This window comes from Cyprinus carpio, chromosome B11 (assembly GCF_018340385.1).
Source record: "Cyprinus carpio isolate SPL01 chromosome B11, ASM1834038v1, whole genome shotgun sequence".
NCBI lineage: Eukaryota > Metazoa > Chordata > Actinopteri > Cypriniformes > Cyprinidae > Cyprinus > Cyprinus carpio.
Genome location: NC_056607.1, coordinates 3,726,030 through 3,751,117, shown reverse-complemented (window position 1 = coordinate 3,751,117; position 25,088 = coordinate 3,726,030). Strand labels below are relative to the sequence as shown.

The window sequence follows — 25,088 nt, the reverse complement described above, 5'->3', positions numbered from 1 at the left end:
GTGAATTGCACACACATTATATTTCATGTAGCCTAAATCATCCATTCTAACACACATGTTTTCTATTTGCTTTTTATCTTATTTGAAAACAGACATTTCACTCTCTATAAATATATTTATCATACACAGAGTTTCCAAGTTTCTCGCTCAAGTTCACAGAGACCAAGACGGCAGAAAGTGCATCCTGTTTGCTTTAATTATTTTACAGAAGCACGTTTCTTTGTTATTCACAAATAAACGTAGAGTCTTTACAGATTCAAAAGATGTATTACCTTTATCTGAAAGACCAAAAATTAGGGAGTATTTTAAGAGCAAGTGAGCACACCGACGCCTCCATCTGTCCTGCACTGAATGCTACTGTTTAGACACATTCCACACAGACACTTGAATAGCACACATTTCTCTAGGTTAACATTAGATTGAGTGGCCATGTAAAGTTGCTACTATATACATCTTTCAGGTGAAAGGCCATATTTGAGGTCGATGAATGATAGGTGGGCCGGTGTTTGGATGTCCTGCCCGATGTGTAGGTATTACCACACAGATCAGCCGTTAACGATCTGTCCGTCACAGACTGCGTACGTCATTCACTTAACCAGCCACACCAAAGCAAACAGGAGGACAGCATGAAGAGACAGGGCAACTAGAATTGAGTTCAAAATTAAAATATACAGTTTATAGTTTATTTATATAAAAGGTATATTTGTGTATAAAGTTGGGTATCGTAGTATTATTACGATTCCCGGTACCGCCCACTCCCGCTAACATTTTTTCCTGTCACGTCCCAATCACGTGATTAATAGTGATTTTGTTTCCCATCCCATGGATTCATAAACACCCAATGCTGGCAGAATGTAGGTTTGATTTCGGCAGTATCTGCTCTGATGGATTGGAACCCTCTTAACAGTGCCATTACAGGGCCATCTGGAATAATCTGACTAGACAGAAATTAAGCAACTGAAATAGTCACAAGCAGTTCCTCTTAAAAATGCCAAGGAGAGCAGGATCTCTCCGAATTCTTTCAAAACTCTGTTGGAGATTATGTCCAAAGTGTTAATTTAGACAGAGCTTTGAGCCAAATTGGAGTTGAAAAGGTGAAATTGGTGCATTCAGAAGGCTAATAGTCAGTACTTCCCAAGTGTCAGACAGATATTCGATTCTTTGTTCAATACTTCTTGAAGGACATAATAGATTAGTTCCCCCTGACATGCAGTGTGTGTGTTTCAGAACAAATGAACATGTTTCTTGGTGTGTCAGGCATGTATCACTGCCGCCCTTCCATTCTGCCGTCAGTGGCAAGCGTTAATTGGACTCGGGGTGGAAGCTGCAGAACTGACATTTTTCTCTCATCTTCTCTCATCATCTCTCCCTGCGGGTGTGTTTATGTGATTGTTTGTTTGTAGGTCCTGTCATCCATGCCTGAGAGCAGCCCGACGCCCAGAGGGCACAGGGAGCCTGAAGACTCTTCGGCCAGCTGCAGCGACAGCAGCTCTGCTTCCGACGCTGATGGAGAAGATGAGAGCAGCAGCATCACCCAAGAGAAACTCAATCGCCCAGAACGCTCCAGTGAGTTCTTTCCCTTGGCCTGTGTAATAGAAAGAGGTCTGGGAGCTGCCATTGACCATTTTCCACAGGTTCTTTTGTTCTCAAAATGGTTCCAGTGCTCAATCTGGAAGAAACTGTAGATCAGGAGATCTATCAAAGCTTTCAAAGGTTGTTTTTTTTTTTATATGTGGTCAGTAAGATTTTTTTTTTATTTTATGTTTTTTAACATATAAATCTCTTATGCTGACCTAACTTAGGCCACGTTCACACAGCAGCAGAATACGGTCAGTCCTGTATTTGAGTCCCTAATACTGTTACGTTCACATACAGTTTGGTTATTTACAGCTGAGACGACCACATTCTGTAACCTAACATATCTGTAAATTTTCAGCACTCACAACCGCACTCTAGGAACACACGCACGGTGTGAACGGAACAGGACTGGACAACTAGTTGTCTGTCATGTCATACCGTGCGAGAGAAAGCCGCTCTGCCGCACAAACCCACATCTACCATGTGTTACGTGTTTTCATGTGTGTTTTCGGTAACTTACAGTGACGGAGAAATGAGCTGTGTGTCTGTCATCTGAAAGTGTTCCACTGGACCCGCTCTTCCGTCAGTTTTGTATTCTTCGCACGACTCAAATACTCCGCTCTCCACCCAAATGTAAAGGCTGCTGTCTGTTAATGAAGATTTGATGGATGAACTTGCGGCTTGATTGGACTCTTGTTGTGTCAGAAAGTGATAAGACTTTCAGTTTTATGGACGTCGCCATCTTTGATTTTACTTTGGTCACTGTCGCTATGGTTACTGGTAAGGAATATGGTCTTGACTCCCGTTGCACCTTCATACAGACAGTATTCTAAACGCAACTGTAAGCTGCTGTGTGAACGGGACATTTCGAGACTCACACCTGTAAAGAAAATGCAGTTGTCAATCCCAAAAATTGACAGTGTGAACGTAGCCTTATTTGATTAAAAATTCAGTAAAAACAGTAATGTTGGGAAATTTTTAAAGTAACTGTTTATCATAATAAAATATATTTAAAAATTTTATTACTTCCTGCAATGAAAAAGCTGATTTTCAGTCTTTACTGTCACCTTTGATCAATTTAATTTATCCTTACATATAATACAAGATTGATTGATTGGTTTTTTATTTTTTTATTTTTTTTATTTGTGACCCTGGACCACAAAACCAGTCATAAGTAGCATGGATATATTTGTAGCAAAAGCCAAAAATACATGGGTCAAAATTATCTTTTTTTTTTTTTTTTGGCCAAAAATCATTAGGACATCAAGTAAAGATCTTGTTCCATGAAGATATGTTGTAAATTTCCTACCGTAAATATATCAAAACTTAATTTTGATTAGTAATATACTTCATTTGGACAACTTTAAAGGCATTTTTTTCAATATTTAGATTTTTTTTGCAGATTTCAGATTTCAAATATTGTCCCATTGTCCTAACAAACCAATGGAAAGCTTATTTATTCAGCTTTCAGGTGATGTTTAAATCTCAATTTCAAAAAATGGACCCTTGGTAACTGGTTTTGTGGTCCAGGGTCACATTTTATTCTTTTATTTTATTTTTTAAACCTTACTGACTCAATAGTAAGTTTACAATAAAACATTAATTTAAAAAAAAAACTGCACAAATCTTTAATTTTGATTTTTTTATATTTGAAAATATATAACAATATTTAGCACCCCCCAAATAATGTGATATCTTTTACTATTACAAACTGATTTCGATGCAGCTGTCAGAAGTTAGATTGGTTGCGATCAGTTTACAGAGCATTGCAAATAAAATTACTTTATTTTTTTATAATTTGAACACACTTCACATTTGAAACACTTCATATGGAAGAAAACTTTAACGATTGTAATGGGAGTGATCTAGTTTTGTTTTGAGAACTTTACTTGGCATAGACATGATCTCACTACTGGACCTCTGACGTTATTGGTTCCTACTTCGAAACCAGCAGGTATTAGGGGTCTATTCAGTGGAAAAGCTATTTATCACTTGTGGGCTGGGGCTATTAGGGTAGACTGGGAGGTTCTGGGACGTTCTGCTGCTGAACCGCTTTTATAGGTGCTATCTGTCCCTCGATGGTTTCCAGATGACTGCAAGAGCTGCTTATGGCTTAAACTTTTAAGCAGCCTTTTGTCTAGCCAGACGCATTAAATCTTCAGTGCCGTTTGCTGAGCCTGAGCTAAATTACAGATGTAAATCTACTATAATGCATTTGTTTACCTAATTAATACATGAAACAGAGAAAATCCATCTTTTTTAATTAGGGTCACAGTATTCGCTGGCCCAGTGCAGTGGCTCTTAATTTGACTGGCTGACTGCGGCAGGTGATGTCGTAAGAGGTCCCTCGGCTCTCATGCGCTGCAGCTTTAATGAGCTTTTCTGATGTTTCAGTCCACTGGTTTAAAGGGAGACTGGACGCTCAGCTTGAGGAAAGCACAGGTTGGGGAGAAGTTCAGAGGAGCACTTCTGGCGTACCTTGAAAACTGTGCAAACAAGCCTCGAAAAATGTTTGTTTTAAAGTAGAGGTTTTTTTAGAAGCAAGGGTTTTTTTTAGAGTGTTCCTTGGGGCCCAGCATCCTACACATAGTTTTTATATATGTACTGTATATAGAAGTTTTTGAAGCTGCCCTCACTATTCCTCCATGTGATGATTTTCAGAAATATGGTTCCAAAAAGGCTTGTTATTTATTTTTTTAATAAATGGTCATAAAAAGAGTTGCTAAACCTTAAGAATTTTTTTTTTTTTAATTTATTTCTTTTTTTCACTTCAGGAGGTCAAATTGTTGTTAATGCTTATTTTTTAAACAGAGATTTGCCATTTTTGCAACCTTGTTACATAAATTGAAGAAATGTCTAAAAACATTCTAAAACTAAAATGTGTGGAATGGAATCATTTTCTTGCTATGAACAATTAACAAACCAATTTAAATGGCATTACAATATTTAAGCCAAAATAAGATTTAAATAATTTTATAATTACTGTTTATTTGCCACCTTGCACTAAAAGAGTAAAAATGTACATCCCTAACTTAAGTTTCATGGTTTTATGCAATATTTTTAATGGGAGGGAAATCATGTACAGGCTTGTCCACAAAATCTGGGACACAGCTAAATATAATGTTTCTGGTAATTAACATAATTTAATAATTAACTATAATTTTTCCAAAATGATTTTAACAATTAGTTTAACAGCTTATACCATGATTTTGTTTAATTATTGGGAACAGGCAAGACGGTACTAGATTCAGAAAGTGTCAAACTGTTATGATATGCTATGATAATTTTGTTTATATAGTTTATAGTTTAGTAATGGAGAACTAGTTTGTACCCTATTTTTGGAAAGTGCCATAGATTGTGCAGTATATTGATTATCCGGGCCTGACACAGTTGAAGCCATGCCATTTCCATTAGCCACTGAGAGAGGGACAAAGCAACAAGCTGACAGGTTTATTTGGTGTGCGAGGGGTCGCTGGTGATTGGGTTGCTGCCGGAGGGGGCTTTGGGCCATTCTGGGGTGACATTGTTTGCCCCCTTTGCCCCACACTACCCTGAGGCCATCTGCGCTAGTCTGAGCTAAGCTGCTATAATACTGCATTTGGCAACTCCTTCCCTCAAGATTCACGGATGAAGCGGTGATGCCGCTGGCTAGCTCACAAACTGGAGGTCATTCAAAATCGTAGATTTGTCTCCATGTGTGTTTCAATTCACTGTCTGGCCTGAGTTGGAAACCTGACAGCCACTCAGGACTGCAGGATGATCACATGGTGAAGTGATTAATTAAAACCTGTTTTGTTGGTTATTAGATTTCCAATGCTAGACTTAATTTCAAAGAGTGTGTGTGTGTGAGTGTGTTTTAAATTGAAGTCAAATGCTTTGGTTCTTTGTTTTAGGTCGTGTTCATTGGAAACCTGCCCCTAAACCAATGCGAGCTCCTTCCACCTCGCCCAATCTTTCCGGGCTCATCCGCCGCTCCATGTCCTGTCCACGCTCCATATCCTCTCTGACTGCGCAGTCACCTACCAATGAGACCAGAAGGCCAAAAACAGTCACTCACATGGCTAATGCATCGACTGCGGCTGCTCAAACAGCAGCCACCATGACGCAGATGACCCCGATTCGACCCCACATGGCATGTCGCTCCCATTCGCTCAGTCGCAACAGTTCTACAAACAGAGTTCCACACAGCAGCAGTCTAGGTGCCATTCACCCCAATACGGCAAGTATCGGATTTCTCTCTATTGCGCACAGAGAATATTCATAAATTACCATACTGCTCGTTCTGTTCATGCAGAATGTGCCCTGCAATTCCATATGCATTGATTACCCAGTCAAAAGATTGCATTTGTCTGAATTTGCAATATACAACGAGTGCACACTACTGTATGTGGAATTAGGTATCCCGCAAAGCAATGACCTGACCTTTCATTACCAGCTTGATGAATGAACAGGAAGTTCCAGTTCCAGCTTAATGTACACCCTTAGAAATCAGAAAAAGGGAAACATAAAGTATATTTTGCATAATGGAAATTAGATTTAGAGTTTTTAGATAATGAGAGTTTTTAGATTCTTGTACTGTGACTTTATATTCATGACAGTTTAGCACGTTTTCAAATTCTCAGTTCACCGTGAAAAAGATATGATACATATTATATTATTATACTATATCATGGTAGTGCTTCTTGCTATTTATATATGCTCATTTAAAATAATCAGAAATAAGAATTCTAATTAGAATCAGCACTGAGAGAATACACTTCTGCTATAGACACTACTGCAGACTGTCTGTGCTGCATAGAGTAAGCATTACACTAGTATTTCATCCTGAACATAGACTATATCTACACAGACACATCTATCTTTTTCTTTACCCTAGATGCCCTTTAGAGAATCTGAACAGATGTTCACAAAGATGGCTGATTTAGAGAAGATCTGGCAACACACCACCTGTAAAAATGACAAATATCATTTTTATTTTCCCATCGCTGTCCTGAGTCGTTCTAATCCATCAAACAATAGAGATTCAACACACGCACAAACACATAATCAGTCACGCTGTGTTTTCATACTCTGATCGTTCCTTTTCGTTCTCATATCCACTCTCATTCTCTCACTCTCTCTGGGCACACCTTGGAGAGGAAAATCAGTCATATTGTGGAAAAAAATTGGGAGTCTGAAGCTAAATTGGGCCTGTGTTTACGGGCACATTCATCTCGTGAATACCAGCACTCCCCCTTGTTCAAACTCTCATTAAGGAATATTAATCAGGAAAAACAGCACACACACTTATGCTCTGTTTAATAAGACTTTAGATTGTGTTTAGCAAGACGGACTACTAAAGCTACATGCTCTTTTCGGAGTAATTGTATATAGACTGCATGATCATCAAGTTAATAAGGCTTCATTTTCTAATAATGGAACCTGGTTAATTAGGATTTTTGCTCTTTCCTCAAAACTCTTCTAATACTTGGATTTGGTGCTGCGTTTGTAGGACTCTGATAAGACTCCATGAGCAAAAGTTTTTGTTCAGTATACGAAGCCTCGATTATGATAAATCTCAGGAAAACATGTCCATTATAGTGTACTCGTCAAAACTGACAGATTCTTTAGTATTACTATTTTCCACATTTTAGAATAATAATAAAAACATACACAACTATGAAAAATCAAAATATCAAGATTTCAAAAAAGCAACCAGCTTCTTTCACTCATGATTTTTTAGCAGTATTAAAATGACTATTTACTGCATGCTGGGCACCAGCCAGTCCAACTCATCTTTTTGAAATAAATATACATAATTCATTGGAAGGCACAATTTGGAATTTATATTCTACACTAAATCTGGTAACCTGCAGTTGTCACCTTAAGGAGCTATTGCTTTCTGATCTAACCCTAATATTTAATTTTGTTGGTAGAACTAAATTAGTTTTGGTCGATTCAGGAATTTTAAATGGTATTCTGGACATGAATAGAATCAATTGGATGTTATTATGTGGATACACATGTTTAGGTATGTTTTTAGGAACATTTTATTAATGAACAAAACACTATATTGTATGCATATGATATATACATACTTTAAAAAGAAGTAAAAAAAAAAACTACTTTTTTTGCATTACTGAAATGAAAATATGAGGGGGCATGACATCATTTGTTCTTCTTTCTTTTGATTTTGGGATAAAAATGACCTTGATGTGTTCTTGAGACTCCTCATTTAGGGTCACAGACTCTGATATGCCTCTGTAGACTATGTTTTAAAACTTTTGCACGGTTTATGAAACCTTATTTCTAGAAAGTAAAGATCACTGTTTTACTTCTCACAGTGAGCAGTCAGGCACCATATGAACGCACTGCTGCGATGGCCGAAACAAACCTGATGACTGCAGAGAAAAGACGTCCCGCTCAATAATTCATCTTTATTGTGTTGGTTCTTTGCATGTGCGGGTGCAGGGGGAGACCCCGCTGAGTAAAGAGCAGGAGGCCGAGCTGATGCAGCAGACACTGGCTGCACTCGGGGAGATGAGGATTCGTTACCCGGGGAAGAGCGAGGAGGAGGCCGAGGCCGTGTTGGATGAGGTGAGACACGCAGCTGAGAGAAAGCGCTCGGTCAGGGCAAGCACACCGGCTGCTCTGTTCTCCTCATTCCCCGAACTCATTTGAGGACGTCCAAGCCGTTTGCAGCGTCTCTCGTTGTATGTAGAGTCATTAGCCATCACCTGTATGCTTAATGAGATCCATTAGCTGTCTGCGCAAAAACACAGCTGTCCAACAGCACCTGTTTAAGACACTTTCCAGCATTCATTTACACCATCACTTTCACGCCGACAGATCTGGCGTACATTTGCACATTAACAATTACGGAAACAGCATTTAGCAGGAGAAGCACAATTGAACTGATGCCGCTCTATTACCAGAGCTGTGAAATTGTAATTGGTGCCTTCCATGAATACGGTACACTTTGGTAATTATTTTATTTGAATCCATTAGAGGCACACTATTAGGTGTGTTAGGTAAATTCTTATCTAACATAAAATTAACCTAGTGTGAAAAGTAGCTAGTTTTAAACACACTGAATGCCTGAAATCTCCCCGACCCCTGTGAAGGTAAAAGTATAGCCAAACCCGAAAGCTTTTAGATTTGAATTTTGAGAACTTGTACAATAAATATTTATAAGTTGAAATTTACTTCTACAGCTCTGATGTGAAAAGCTGAATGGTTTGATTTACACATAGAAAATAATCAAAACAGCTACAGTGAAATAGTTTCACATAAAGACAGGCACAAAGGTGTATTATATATTTACTTTTGCACTTGTTACTTTCATGGCCACTGGTTGGCACTTACAACCTCTCAAATCTTACAGTACAACCTTACAGTACAATCTTAGTGCCTTAAAGGGATAGTTCACCCAAAAATGAAAATTAGCCTGTGTTTTACTCACCTTCAAGGCATCCTATGCGTCTGACATTCCTTGTTCAGTTGAACACATTCGGAGTTATATTTGAAATTGTCATGTCTGTTCCAATCTGTATAATTGCAGTGAATGGTGCCCCTGTTTCTGAATCAGAAAAAAGTGTATCCATCCATCATAAAACTACTTCACATGGCTCCGGGGTGTTAATAAACGAAATCAACGTAAGATCCGGGGAGAGAGTGACGCACGCAGATGCACAGATGAGAAACCAAAAAAAAAAGGTTTCGCGTATTATGTACTATTTGCGTACAAATCGCGTATTATGTACTATTTGCGTACTTATGTATGACGTTTTTTAGTATGAATAAAATACTGCGTTCTATTCTGAAGGGCTCATCCCTATACCCTAATCCCTTCAGGAGTGAGAGCTTCGAAGGGTAAAGGGTGTAGGGGACCAAACAACTGTTTCTTGAAGTGCTCTTCTGCGTCATCATCACGTGCCCACACAGAGGTGCCGTCATCATGCAAAGAATCTGCGCAAAAGATCATGGAAGCCCGAAGTGTCCATCAGTTGTACCCTTCATAATCCTTCATCCCGAAGGGTCCTTTGAAGTGTCCAGTTTTGAGCACTTCGGTTTGGAACGACCCTTCAGTATGGCTGCCATGATTGCTTTCACTCCGAAGGGTGATATATATCCCGTTTGGAACGCAAGATATGAATGACAAAATAACCTTATATAATTCATACACTACATGGTTGAGTACATAGTGCATAAGTACATAGTGTATGAGTGCATAGTGTATAGTGCATCATTTGGGATGCAGCTAAAACACCTGTCACAAACTTATTTAAACATCCCGTGTATTGACATGAATGCACCATTTTAATCAAAACATGGTTTCCTGTGCCGTAAATAAAACTTGGTTCTCGTGAGATTACACGCTTGTCCCCTGGAGTTTACTCTCGCGTGACTACAGTCTTCTCCCCAGATCTTACGTTTTGCCTACGACATACGCTTGACCGCCTTGTTGTGAACGCACCTGCTTGAGCGACCGGATACTGGACATCATAGTTTATAAAGTTTTAAGAATCAACATTTTTCTTAAAGTAACACATTGTTTCACTTCAGAAGGCCTTTATTAACACCCCGGAGCCGTGTGGAGTAGTTTTATGATGGATGGATACACTTTTTTGGATTCAGAAACAGGCACACCATTCACTGCAATTATATAGATTGGAACAGACAGGACAATTTCGAATATAACTCCGAATGTGTTCATCTGAAAGAGGAATGTCAGACACGCCTAGGATGCCTTGAGGGTGAGTAAAACAAAGGCCAATTTTAATTTTTGGGTGAACTATCCCTTTAATTTTCGCTACTACCATTGCCATATTCCTGTTGCAAAACTCACTTGTGCACTTGTAAATGAAGATGTGAGCGAGCAAAACCCAGGATGGGGCTAGGAATAAAGCTATTTTTTGGTCGATGTCTGAAATGTTTAAATGCGTAAGTATCAGTTATTTGTAAAATTCTAAGAAGTAATTGAAATAAATATTATTGACAATTTTTTACATTTCTATAAATTTATATAGTGATAAATGGAAACGGCAACAAATACAATTCTTGCATGACTACTTGCTCTATGACAAAAAAGAAAATATCCAAGATAGTATTTCTATTACTTTACAAAAGAGAATATAATATAGAGAGACTGATTATGTTGATCAGAGGAGAGAATGATGTCAAATTTACCAACAGCTGTTGTATTAGAAACACAGTTTTATATCATTAAATGCAAAGGTAATATAACACAAAGTATAGTTATAAATGTACTGTACATTTCAAAATGTAAATATAAAAATTACTTTTACTAAATGATGGTTTTTAAAAAAGCTTGCCAATGTACAAAGAAAGAGCACTAACTGACTAACCAAAATAGCTGTTGACTAGTTGATACGTTTTAGTTTATTTTTTTCCTGCTGTATCCTAACAATACTTATAAGGCAAATGCAGACTGATTAAAAAGACATTACAAACTATAAACTGCTATGAAAGGTGAACTAAACCTTTCAGCTTCACAGGCATAGTAGGGAACCGACATTTAGTCCCAAACTAGCCGACTCCTGCTTATTTAATCTGTATTTAGATGTGACAGATGTTGGTAACAGGACTGCAAAAATCGCAAACCTCATATAAAAGGAATAGAAAACAAAAACAACTCATGTAATATTTAGTTTGACCTCCTGAGATTGACGATCAACATTTTGAAGGTTAAGCATCTCGTTTCTCTGACACTTTGGTGAAAAACAAAAATGAAATGATTTTTGAATAACTCTCAAATTTTGAGAGCATTTCCTGTAAATGTTTGTAATTAATATATTTCCAATGTTTTTGGTCTAATTCACAGTCTAAATGAGTTATTAATGATAAGGGAGATAAATGATAAATATGACCATATTTATGCCATCATCTCACACTCAAAACATGGACATAGTTCATCTACTCGTTTTAGTAGCGTGTACAAGAAAGTATTCACTAGAAGCGGCGTTCACTGGTGCGTACTGTGCCACCGGGATTCAGTGAGGAGAGTGGGTATATTTTATTGATAATGTAAATGATGTAAATATATTCAAACATTCAGATCAATGTTCCAAAATGTTAAAAATTAATATGTGGGGAGAGAACCCATGTGAATGGACTGTTCTTATTCAAGGTCCTTGTGTTTGGAAAATAAAAGAAAGATGCCTGCAGCAAACAGACAGATAGATGGATGGATGGATGGATGGATGGATGGATGGATAGATAGATAGATAGATAGATAGATAGATAGATAGATAGATAGATAGATAGATAGATAGATAGATAGATAGATAGATAGATAGATAGATATGCATATTACAATAATAAAATGAATGTTGTTTGACCCTTTAGATTCTGAACAACTGGAAATATCATAAACCAAAAGTGGCGTCTTACTGGCTGGTGAAGTTAGATGCAACCAAACAAAGGAAGGTGAGTGGACTTAATATGCATGGAGTTATACAAGGTGAAACACTAAACACTCAATTATTTTTTGATAAGTTGGAGTCTCAGGTGAACAAAGTGTATGGTGGATGAATAAAATGGAGGCCTTAAAAATGCCATTTGGATCTGCCTTAACAGAGCACATGATGCAACAAATTGAAACAGTTCAAAGGCACTCAATTTCAGCACTATTACAGTAGTGAACGACAGGTGGTTACAGCAGGTTACAGGTGTTTTGATTTGACACAGTAGGGTGGACGTTGTAGGGTGGGCATGACAGACTGATATAATGAGGGATTGTCTCGTTCCACAAGCTGATTATCTGCCGAAGTTTGTGGGATCAATCAGAATAGAGTTAACATGTCTCATACGGGGCCATTAAATCAGGCATATTGTTGAAAGTCACATCACAGATGTCGACGAGCAGAATAACTGAGGGAGCTGAAGGGGAAGAGGAAGATTGGCGGAAACTCGCTGAGACTCATGCCATTACTCTTCTTCTGAATTTTACTGTTTGCAATCCATACCCCTCCAGTATCTTTGAGAAGTCTGATTCATTTTAGCAGATCGGTTCGTTAGAACGATTCATTTCAATAAATGATTCACTGATTCCATTGAATATTCTGTCCAGAAGTTCCTGCATTTTTTTGTAGCAAAATAAATATTTAAACTATGTTACTGTATTCATAACTATACTTTTTATTCTGCTATACACATCAGTGGGATTTAGAGTTTTTGCTTTTTTCAATATAAAATTATGGCGATTGCGTAAATTCTGTCACTGTGAGGTCTTCTGTGTGAACATTGTGTACTACTTTCTGTGGTATTTTAGCCACTTTTATTTATCTGATTATTTCAGGTTTTGGATATTGTCCGTACCAACATCCGCTCAGTGCTTCAGAGGATTTGGAGTGAACCGGATGTGGAGAGCCTACGTCTTTATCGCCTTTTCAACCGCGTGTTTAACCGTCTGCTCTGGAGTCACGGTCAGGGGCTCTGGAACTGCCTTTCCAGCTCTGGGTATGAGACTTTTATTTTGCCTTAAAAGTGAACATGACATTAGAATGAAGTCTATTTACATTTACTTGATTCATTTGCACTTCTAGCACATCATTTCAAAGAACAAAATGTTTTTTTTTTTGTTTTTTTTTTTTAATATTTAAACTCCTTGTTTATTGAACAGTTGTGTCAAAACAATATCACACCAGCGATCGTACTGTCAGTCAGAATATCAATATCACTGTGATTTACTGTGGCCAAAGCAAAACATTGTAATATTGCCAAAAATACAGTCATTTTAGTGGTTAGGCCTCTTAAAGTATTGCACAGTAGTGTGTAAATTGGCAAGAGCTTCTCCAGCTCTACAAAGAATAATAAGCTCATGTTTAGTTTTAAATGTCCTTCATTCATTAATTATTTGACTTGTAAATATCACATAAAATGGGTTGGGAAGAGCGTTTAATGTAAAAAGACATTTAGACAGAACATAACCCCAGCCATGAGAAAAATGGTCTCTGTTTTGTCTTTATTGACTCAGTCGTGAGTCTTTATATAGACTTTTTACCTTAGAGAGTCGCACATAGAAGCATAAGATTTGTTGTTATAATACACATAGAGCCTTACATGCTGCGATTTTATCAGCTCTAGGAGCAAACAGCGGGGACACCTTCTTATTGACCACCTTCCTCCCTCTAGTCATTGTGAGCACTTCTCAGGGGCTTTGTGTGGCCCAATCACTCTTGTAATTGCCACAGAGTGAAGGATGTTATATAGCCAGGTTTAGACCATTTGGAGTTGATGAGAGCGAACACAGCTCTAGGGGATTAGAGACAGTGCCAGCGACCCATGCTGCTTCTGTTTAATCAGGGACTGACGTGTGAAGGTGGCCCGTGAGCTGTTAGCACAGCAAGGAGATAGCAGTGGGAGAGCACTGTAGAGCCTCCCTGCCTCTAATGTACAATTCAGATCCCTAGAAGTTACATTTCATCATCTCTACAATGAAACCTCATCTCCTCCACCAAGGCTTTAAAGAGAAAAGACTTTTTATCGTTTCTTTATTCAACAAGAGCCAAACAAACGAGAATCAAACCTTTTAACCTTCCTCATGGTTTGTTCCAGCAGTGTCTATCATTGTAAAAGCTGGCTCATATTGCCTTTATAGTGGTTTATATAAAAGTAAAATATAAAGTTTAAAAATTGGTAATTAATCAGAATTAAGTCTGAATGTCTTTTTTTTCCAGTGAAAATATGTCAACATCCTTCACACTGAAGAAAAAAAAAATGTTACAATCTAATTTATTTGTCTCAAATTATATTTAGGATTTGGTTAAAATCTTACAATTTTATTTAATATTAATCAAAATATATTTCTTCATTAGACAAAATATTATCTCTAAAGACAAAAACTGATTTTTTGTTATAAAGATCATACACTGAAAAAGGGTGTTGGATTTATATGATTTAATAATGCATTGGTTGTACTTGAATGAACTAAGTAACTCAAACATAATTTGTTCACACAAGCAGATTAAGTAGTGTTGAAGTGATTTTATACAGATATATATTTTTTTGGTCACATCACTGAAATTTGTAACATGGAATAAACTAGCAGCAAAGACATACTCTTTATGTAACTACATGTACATATACAGAAGACACTGATATTTCTGTCAGTGGGAAGAACTGATTCGTGTATTTTGTTAATACATTATTTATAAAAATGAAATAATGAATAAACATAATTGTGTGAAAATACAGAGTGAGAAGGGTTAAACATTTGACTAGGATGAAGTTAAGAGGTTTAAGCGGAGTTTACAGTTGCCACACAACACAGCAACCATTAAATTTTTTTTATGTTTTGAATCTTATTTTAGGTGATTTCTTTTGTTTTTACTAAGTAGCTCATATATTTTAATTTTTCTTATATTTTGGTCTGTATCCATCAAGACCCAAAATAAAAAGATAATATAATTAAATTAAACTTTTTTCTGTAAAATTTCCAGCAAAATATACAGTATTATCATTAATTTACTATGACATAAATTATGCATACCATGTTATATATGTTGCTGCCACCCACTCTGAGGCTGTAGGATTTATGTATGTATTTTTCTTCAGCAGGTCATCATGGGAGAGTGTTTTCAGTAAGAGCAGTGAAGTGGTGACCACACAGGAGCTGAGGTGCTGCCAGCATGTCGTCCAGTTGTGTAGAGACTGTCTGCTTGTAGTCTACAAGTTTGTGGCTGACTCCCGTGGTTCTCTTAGTGGACTTAGCCCAGACTGGGACGACACAAGGTATAGTCACTTCCTCAAGCGCCCATGATCATGCTGCTATAAGAACATACTGACACTCACACCATTAGTACAGTTAACACCGCAGAACGGCATTTAATATGAAAGTTCAATAACGAAAGAAAATGAGGTGATTCGTTACATCATGCATCTAAAACTTTTGCAAACTGTGGCACTAAACTCTACAGATACGTTGAATTTACGGAAATTATGAGAGTCTTTCTAGTCTTAATTGTCCACTTGCTCAGATACAGTCACACAGACACATTTTGTTTCTATGCCAATGCTCACTTTTGTTTCTAACGACAGCAAAAATTTTATACATTATTTTCCCTTCCTTAAAATATTGAAAAATACTGAAATGTAACATGTGGCACTGGCTATAATAATTTTACATACAAAAATCAAGTTTGCTAACTGTTTGTTGTTTTAATATGGTAACAATAGGCAAATTCACAAAAAAGCTACTTTTTCCGTGCAGTATTTCAGGACAAACACTTTTACTTTAATTAATTAATTTAAAGTCAATATTTAAAGTCTTTTCAGTGCAAACACCCCTTTCTATGTAACTTTTGTCCGTAATGCAGGAGATTACACTTGATTCACAAAACTCAGTCTGGCATAATTAATATTGCACTATACACACAATTTCTGACTGTTTACAGGAAAGTGTTCCACATTTTCAGGCTGATACACTTTCTTTACCACTTTGTATGAAATGTGCATTCAAAGCAAATACTTTTCATTCACTCAGTTTGTTAGGAAGATGGTAAATTAGCTCTACATTTACTGAATTTCTGATGTTTAATTAACCCACCTACAATTTGGTTCTCATCACCTTGTATTTGCCATGTTCAGTTCAGGTCTTAGAGTTCTGCAAACGTAGCTGAATCAGGCTTGTTAGGAGATCTTTACACTGTAAAGGTGGAACAGAATCTGCAAACTGAAGTGGTATTTATATGTAAAGAGGTGTCTATACAGAAATAACACTATGCAAATATATGTACTCAAGAAATACAAATCACTAGACACAATACATCAAACTGATTCTTAAAATACGGTCAAATTTACCATTGCTGACTATTATTATATTAAAAACTATTTATCTTTCTATTTATAAACATCACCTAAAATTATTTACAATATATTACATAAAAACAAGCCTTACTATTCTATTTATTCTAACATTAAAGCAAATAACTTCATTTTGAGTAAAGGATGTGTAGTTTTTTTTTTTTTTAAAGCAAAGTACTATATACTGAAAAAAAAAAAAGTGAAAGAAAAAGTTCCCTGTGCAGATTTCTTTCATGGCCCGAGTTAGCCTCATAAATTCAGTGTGACCAACGGAAAGATTCTTGGTTTGAAAGTGACTTTTTGACATGCTTATGCAGACATTGTATGATTTTTTACCTGTGTTTTAAACTTTTGACAGAGTTTACTTGCATTTCATAACCTGCATAAACTTAAGGACTTGGGAATGTAGAATCAAGCAGAATGATTTAGTTTGGATTCCGTCTTTCGACCCTGGCTTGTTGATTGCCGTGTTTGCTGGACGGCTCTCATCCTGTCATTCCATAACCTTGGGCAGTATATTTTGGTTTTGGATCACAGTCGTTCCCACTGTATCTCAGTATGTCTGATATTCGGCCACCAACCTTTGTCCACCTGCTTTCTTTGTTTTTTTTCTTCTGGATTTCCATGAAGAGACCAGACAGTCATTTTCGATTTCCTCTCCACTTTCCATCCCAGCCAATATCCGCTCTCTTCTCACACTTGTGTTCTCTCAGCACATGCCTCATTGACGACTCATTGCTGGAACGGCCCTTGGGGATCCGTTATTTTTCAATCAGCCAGCATCTGCTTTGCCTCGTTAGGAAAATGATGCCTGGGTAACAGTCTCATCCTTGCTTCCTACTCCATTGCCTCCTTTCCTTCCTTGTTCAGATCCATCAGGTGACTGTCCTTTCCCTTGGGTAGAAACAGAAGAGGTCAAGTGACATATAAGTGACAAATAACCCTAAGTCAACATGAAATCAAAACTCACCTCATGTACTTTGTGTTCCAGGTTGCATGATTTATCAGTGCACATTATTCAGAAGAAATGTGTTTGGAATCTTTGATAAAAATATAATAACTTGCTCTGTCTCTGAAAAAAAAAAAAGAAAAAACTTTACTTTTCACTTGACATCTGTCACGCCCCTGGACTCTTTCTGTTTGTTTTTCCCTCTCCGTTCCCTCTCTATGTTTCCCTCTCCTCTTTTCCCATGTTAATTGTTTCATTTGATTCCAGGTGTGTCTCATTCCATAATTAAGTTGTGCACTTAAGTTCGAGTCTGTTCAGTCTGCGTTTGTTGGGTCTACTATGTTGTGTTCGTGTGTCATTCCTCGTTCCTAGTTCAAGAGTTGGATTTACCCATGTCTTGGATATAATAAAGACTATTTTGTGTATTCCACGGCTCCGTGTTCATTCCGGCAGCAATCATGACAGAAGACCCGACCAAAACAGTTTAATCCATGTGTTCCCTCTGTTTTTGTTTCTGTTTTTTTCCGCAGTGTTTTTTGTTTCCGTAGTGTTTCCAAGGATCCCCTCTCCCGTCCAGAATACCTCCTCCTCCTGCTGGAGCAGGGGGAGAGATCGCTCGAGGGCCATTCCAGACTGTTCCTGGTCCTTGCTGCTTTAACCAGCTACCCGGACAACGTGTTCTGGGCATTCTACAACACCATCTCGTGCAGAGCGCTGTTGTCCGAAAAATGGTCCTCAGGCGAATTTCGCCACCTTTGTGGAGTGGACACTGGTGAGAAATGGATCTCTGTTCCCCGCCTGTTCCCAGGAGAATCTTGCCAGTTCCACTCCGGACACAGTGTCCAGCCCACCATCTCCCCGATGCGCAGAGCGCTTGCCCGAGCCCACTGCTGATGGAGAGCCGGAGTCCGCTGCGACTGACGAGCCATCGCTGCATGGAGCAACAGTGCTGAGGATCGCCGTGGAGCCGGAGCTGCTAGTGACGTCAGTCAAGGTGCGAGAGCCAGCAACAGAGCCTGCCACGAGGGAGAATGCCAAGGATAGAGATAGTGTGGAGTGGAGCCCACTGAACTGAACTGAGAGTAAGCTGATTATACAGCTGGGACTGCTGGACTTTGAGGAGGACCTTATAGACTGGGAAACAGAGCTGGAACCTGACTTGCTCCCTCTCCTTCATCCCCGCTGGTCCCGTCCAGCCCTGAGTGGGCTCCCGTTTCCCAGTTCAGCCCAAAGAGGGTTCAGTCCCCAGAGAAAGTTCCTGTTCCCATGTCTATCCCTGAGAAAGTTCCTGTTCCCATGTCTAGCCCAGAGAAAGTTCCTGTTCTCACGTCCAGCCCAAGGGGGGCTCCTGTTCATGAGTTCAGCCCTGAAAGCCCAGAGGCTCACAGATGCTTGCCCTCCCACCTGCTCCTGCCTCCTCCTCCGCTATCGTCTGGCAGCCCCTCTGCTCACCCTCAGCCCACCATCAGCAAGGTGTGAGCTCTGCGGGACTGCCATCCTCCAGCGTCGCTGGGGCTGGAGCATCCCTTGACTCTGCCTCCAGCCTCTAAGCCCCGGACTCCGCCTCGGCCCTTTGACCCGTCGGCTCCACCATGGCTCCTAGCTCCCTCCTCTCTGCCGTGGCCTGGCAGTCCTCTAGCTCCGCCGGGCTCCCTCATCCCTCCGGCTCTGCCTTGGTCTGGCGTCGACCATCCTGTGCCTCAGTACTCCACTCCTCCGGCTGCACCTCGCTCCTTCGTCCATCTGGCTATGTCAGGCTCCTTCATCCCTTCAGCTCCTCCTCAGTCCTCTGTCAGATCCACACCTCTGCATCAGTTGCCGGCACCATCTGCTCCGCTTTGGCCCTCAGGATCCTCCCCATCGCCCTGGCTAATCGGCTTTCCGTCTCCGCCTCGGGTTCCTCCACCACCTGCTCCGCTGCCATTGGTCGGCCCCCTGGAGTCGTTGGCCCTTTCTCCTCCATGGCTCCTCCCTCCATCGGCTCCACCGTGGGTCACTGTCATGGCTGTGGCCTGGGTCCCACCTGGCTCCTCCTGCTCCAAGCCACTCTCGTCCGTCCTCCTCCCGAGCCTCCTCCCAAGTTCCCACCCATTACCCCCCTCTGTTGTTCTACGGCTGTTCTTCTGGCAGCGATCGTGACAACATCACCCAAGTCTTTTTATTTTTATGCCCCTTCTCTAACCATCTCTTATATATATGGAACACCATTTTTTTTTTTTTACCATCCAATCAATTTCAGATGAATAAAATCCAAAAAGTGCCAAGTTACATTTTTTTTTTTTGGAAATTTGTCAGAGTTTGGAGATACAGTAAATGATTTAACAATTATAAACACAAAGTTGTGCAAAACTTTACATTTTAAAGGTTATATTATTGCAATAAAAGTAACTAATTACTAATCCATTTACAGTGTAGATACAGTATATTCATTAATAGTTTGAGCACTCTAGTTTGTTGTTGCTGTTCGCTTTCAATGAGCAGACAGTGTGGGTGATGAGATTTGATTTTGTTTCTCAGTAAATAGAAAAGTTGCACCTGTTACACCTTTGAAATCAGAACAGAACTGGTGCAGAATCAGAACTGGTGCAGTTTTAGTAAAGCATTACTTCAAAACAGGGTTAAGTGCAAGGTTTGACCATATTTTAGTTTTCAAAAAATTGGGGATTGGGTTTGAGGGGGGTTCAAGTAGCCCCCAAAGTAGCGCAATGACCATGTCCCATATCAAAAGTCAAATGTAATTTATGCAATATTTCAAACCTTTAACACACAGGAAAACGGGACCACATGGGATGGTGAGAAATTCAGTGGGAGCAGGATTAAGAAAACAGTTCCACGCAGGGATTTAATACAGAAACGCACACGATGAATGGCATTTGTAGAAAGCAAAAGCTGAATCCCGGACATTTTGGATGATTTAAAAAATCCCGGCCGGACGCATTTTTTTAGGTCCAAAAAGAGGACATGTCTGGGAAAAAGAGGACGTATGGTCACCCTAGTGTAAGATATTACCACCAATTCTGGTCAAGAAGTCATTAGAATTCTATGTTTAGTCATGAAAAGTAATACAACCTACACAATAATTTTAGAATGAATGAAAACAGGACACTTTCATGGTTGTACAACAACACTGTTGCATAAGATGCTATAGAAAGTTTTGTTTGTGATTTTTTTTATGATGTTGTAATACTGAGGAATTTTTTATTTTTTTTTGAGTATAATATGATATTTGGTGAATAAGGAAGTCTCCATTTTCTCTCAGAGTGTCTGAAAGTTCTCTCTCAAAGTTTTTTGCGTGTGGCAGTTGGGTGATAGAGTGTAGGCTTTAAACAAGCAAACAGACGTGAGATATGTGCAGATCTCCGAGCGATTGTGTGTAATTAGTAAAGCACACACACGTTCGAAGGTTAGACAGCTGGCGGTTCTCTAGGGCTTTGCACTGGCAGGTTTTTCCAAGAACTGCTCAATGATCAAAAGCCAAAGACCTGGAGGAATCCTCACAGAGGTCCAATTAAACACTGCCTGCAGCCTGATTGGACCCTGAGTGATGGAGCTCTCTCATGGATGAGACTTCCTTACAGGGAATTCTTCAGAGCCAGAAAGGCCCACCTCCATATATGTTCATATTTGAATTTCATATTCCTTTGACATTTCCTTTTGTTGACCAAACTCAGCAGTCTGTAGTGAAAAATATGGTAATGAGGCTCAACCCCAACCCAAAACCATTTCCTGAGAACTCACCTGTCTGGAGTTCCCTGAGGGAAGAACCAAAGAGTCGGGTCTGATTTTTAAAGCTTTAATGAAAGGAATGTAGGGAAAGATCATATGCGCATGAGGTGAAAGGTGGCTCAAAATGTGCATTGGACATATTTGTCAATATTCATCATTGTCCATAGTTTTATGATCCGTAACACACAACACAGGACATCCGCGTTTCTTATTACTCATTGCTGATTAGAGTAAATGCATCGCAAAAACATGCCTAGTGCTGTATAATGAGTAGTTTCAAGGACATTCTTTTATAAAAGTTAATTTGATTCTTCCAAAATCTCTTGGCCTTGACTTTCTGCAGCAGGGGCTTTAGAACAGATCTTCTTTGGTTAGATAAGAAGTGGTCCTAATTTGTACTGGCATTATGTATTGCTGTCATAACTACAGTGTTGCATTCATACAAAGCAACTTTATGTGACTTAATTAAAAAGAGACGTGACACTCCCACTCTTGTTTATTTTTTAAATGTATTTTATTTAAAATAAATATTTGTTTATACATCATTTATTTGAATACACAACTGCACACATTTTTTAATTGTTTTATATATATATATATAGAGAGAGAGAGAGAGAGAGAGAGAGAGAGAGAGAGAGATTTTATAAATAAATACTTTACCATGGTGTCATAGTTTAAACAGGATAGTTTAAACAGGGATAGTTCACACAAAAAGTTGTTTTAAACCTGTATGAATTCTTTCTTCTGTTGAACATGGATGGGGAAAAAAAAAAATCATATGGAAGTCTATGGGGACCAACATACCGATTTGCTTCAAAATATCTTCTATTGTGTTGAAGAAAAGGAGAAGAAATAAAGACAGGTTTGGAACAATAAGAGGGGTTGTCATCATTTACTTTATTTTTATGTATGTTTTTTATGTATGTATGTACGTATAAATGTATGATAAATATTAATGATTGAAAAAAAAATATTTGTTTGCAAAATCAAAGTCACTATGGTTCAACCAACATGCAGGAAATCTTTTTTTTTATGTCACAAAAAAGCCATGAACCAAAAATAAATGTATTACTGAGAGGACACCTGTACAGCCTTATAACTGATTAAGATGTTTTTATTTTATTATTTATGATTGATTACAACAGTTTTTACAGACATACATCTAAAGTTTTACAAAAACATAGGAAACGTGTAAAGAACTTGAGTTCATGTTTAAATATAAGAAACATATCAACTATATTTCTAAAATACATTTCTTTTGTATCATCTCAGACATTGTTTTTTGTCATTGCCCCAAAAACATTTTTACCACTACTAAAATAAAAAAGACTTCAGCAGCTGCTTGTTTAATCGATTAAGTGTATGCAGCTTATTTAGCACAACTTTTTTCATTTATTATTATTGTCACTGTGTTATTTAATTAATTAACTGTTTAAATTGCCTTGTTTCGAGTGGAATTATAATTATGCTGTTCTGCAATTAGATGGTGTGGGTCGTCAGCTGTCCAGGCTGGTTACCCTCCTTGTCTGTGTGTAGGCCCTAATTATCTAACCTGTTATCCTGTCTCAGAACATCCTGCGCATTAAACAAGTTCTTATCTGTTAAAACAAGTCACGTCCAGACACTTGTGTCACTCATTGTTAAAAACGGCACAGTGTAAACGTGAGGGTCAGCCGAGGGGACGGGAATCTAAAGCATCAGCTAGAGGAGAATTTAAAGCGGAGAGAGAGGAAAAGTGCCTGATCTCTTTAGGTGACCTTTATGCGTCTAACCCTGCCTTTGAGTCTGGCATCCAACCTCCATTTATGATTCCTCTCTCCGTCTCTGTAGGTATCTGCTGCCAGTCACCTCCCAGTTCATCATCAAGTGGCCATCATCTAGCTTCGGCCGCTCGGCGTCCTCCACTCGCTCTCGCAGCGTCTTTACCGCACGGATGGGTCACTTCTGATGGCCACTGGACTCCGACACCTGCTGTGGGAGACCGTATCCTGACTTAAGATATCCAGACCTAAGGGCATAACGTCTGGGACCTCCACAAACTCCAGCAGCATATTTAAGGGAATCTGCCCACCTGCATTGTTAATGCATCAGATGCATATGATCGAGCAGTCCCTGCCTCCTGTCCGCTGTAAAAAATCAGCTACATTGCTATCTCCTTTAGGATGCTTGTAAAGATGAAGAACATTATGAAGTTATTTTCGAGACTCTACAATTTATTCAATAGATTCCAGTGAATGTTTGTGTCATGGAATCAGAAAAGGTCATGTTCATTTTTTTTTTTTTTTTTTTTTTTTTTTGCTTTGACCATGGTGTTATTTCTTTCACACAGTTTTTCCTATGACCTAAATCATTTTATTTATTAATATATAACATGAAGGACCAAAGAAGAGTGTGGTGGAGGTTTGGTGTCTAATATGGATCTAGTGAGTTTTTTGTTGCTGGATGTGTGCTGGATCTGGGCCGACACTGGTTGCTGTCTGGGATGATGTCACTTTTTATTATTCACTTTATATTTTTACTAATTTAGTCTATTTTAAATTCTTCTCAGAATTAAAATTTTAACAATATGGGGCTGTTCACACAGGATCTCAAAGAGCTTTTAACTTTTCAAGGCACTTGAAAAATGTTCATGGTGAGGAAAAAAAAATAAAAAAATAATTTTTTGCAACGGCAAGATTTGAGTATAACATCAGGAATTTGTATTCCTTGTGAACGTTTCATTCCATTGACCAATGAGTTTGGTCTATTCATTAAAAAGTAATCTTAAATAACAAAACAAAATGAAGCATAATGTGTTGTTGCATGCAGTCAGGAAGGACAACACAATGTAAAGTTGAGTTACATGCAGTTGACAAGCTCACATCCTAAGTTTTTTTTTATTTATGTGGCATTCCACAGAGAGAAAAAAATGTAGATAATAATTTCAACTGGAATGTGTCCTTTGTGAATGCCCCCCTAAAAATGATTTAGAAAGGGAAAGAGTTAGTGTTAAGGAGTTTAGTGTTTGAATTGGAGTCAGGGTTAGGGTTAGAGGTTAGGTCTAGGGTTTTATGAGTATTATAGTGTTAGGAATTAAAACTGCTTACTGTTTGGAGTAAATGCTTTACGTTATATTAGACTATAGTTGCCTGTTCTGAACTAAAAGCTGAGATCACCTATCAACTTTTAAGGGACGCAAGTCTCTTTTGCATAACTTTTATGAGCCATATTGTGTAGAATGCAAATATGAACCTCAGCGTCTGGGCTGTCTGATGTGCAGTGCTGATGAAAGGGATTTTTAATATTGCTGCTGGTAGAGTATGTTTGGTAAATTGTCAATGAGCTCAATGTGCTAAAACTTGGATGGCTGCATCTTGAAGATACTTGAATTAATTTATTTATTTATTTTATTAAAATGTTTGTGTTTACATCTAATTTAACGTTTGTTTTAAACATGCTTGTCCATTTTATCCATTGCATAACCAATGTATGCAGTGAAGTTTATGAACAGAATAACCTTTTATGAAAGTACTGTAGTAAGTGTTAATTGCAGAGCTTTGCTTTGGATCTAATTAGAATAAAAATGTTCATGTAGTGTTTTAGTAAAAGTGACCTGGATGTGCCAGCTCAAGCCACGCTGTGCCAACACTACTCACAACCAGCAGTGTTATTGAGGAGCTCTATGTGACTGTTGGCAGTATTTATCATTTGATATCATTCATGGGATTTTCTGTTCAGAATATGCTGTTTAAAATCCTTGGATGTTGGGTTTTCTTGTTTTGGTAAGTAAGAGAAATTGTGACAGTGTTCTGACAGCCAGCTATGTAACTCCCACTGAAAACAGCGATCACCCAACATTTATTCATCAGACCATTTCAGGTCATTTTGCCCAATGTACCATCATGACACAATGCCAAATATTATTTTTGCCTGGATTTTCATTCAGGCGAATGGTTTTTAATAGCAATAAAATGCTTAAAACATCTAAACCGCCTCTAGAATTCTATTTGAGCATCTCGTTGAGAGGCGTCTGACCTTTCTGACTTCTGCT

At 38.4% G+C, this 25,088-nt stretch overlaps 1 protein-coding gene across 3 annotated transcripts in view; it reads left to right on the top strand.

Moving 5' to 3' along the window:
• Positions 1 to 23,417, top strand: part of LOC109085108 (tubulin polyglutamylase TTLL7-like) — an 82,456-nt gene extending 59,039 nt beyond the window's left edge. For 2 of the 3 annotated variants that reach the window (XM_042733376.1, XM_042733375.1), the window contains 7 exons: positions 1,404 to 1,566; positions 5,472 to 5,797; positions 8,029 to 8,154; positions 11,926 to 12,006; positions 12,878 to 13,038; positions 15,136 to 15,312; positions 22,889 to 23,417. In XM_042733376.1, coding sequence (XP_042589310.1) covers positions 1,404 to 1,566; positions 5,472 to 5,797; positions 8,029 to 8,154; positions 11,926 to 12,006; positions 12,878 to 13,038; positions 15,136 to 15,312; positions 22,889 to 23,006 — 1,152 coding nt within the window. In that variant the 3' untranslated portion in view covers positions 23,007 to 23,417. The remainder of the gene's footprint in view (positions 1 to 1,403; positions 1,567 to 5,471; positions 5,798 to 8,028; positions 8,155 to 11,925; positions 12,007 to 12,877; positions 13,039 to 15,135; positions 15,313 to 22,888) is intronic. The other variant, XM_042733377.1, reaches the window with a different exon arrangement.
• The last annotated feature ends 1,671 nt before the right edge of the window (positions 23,418 to 25,088 follow it).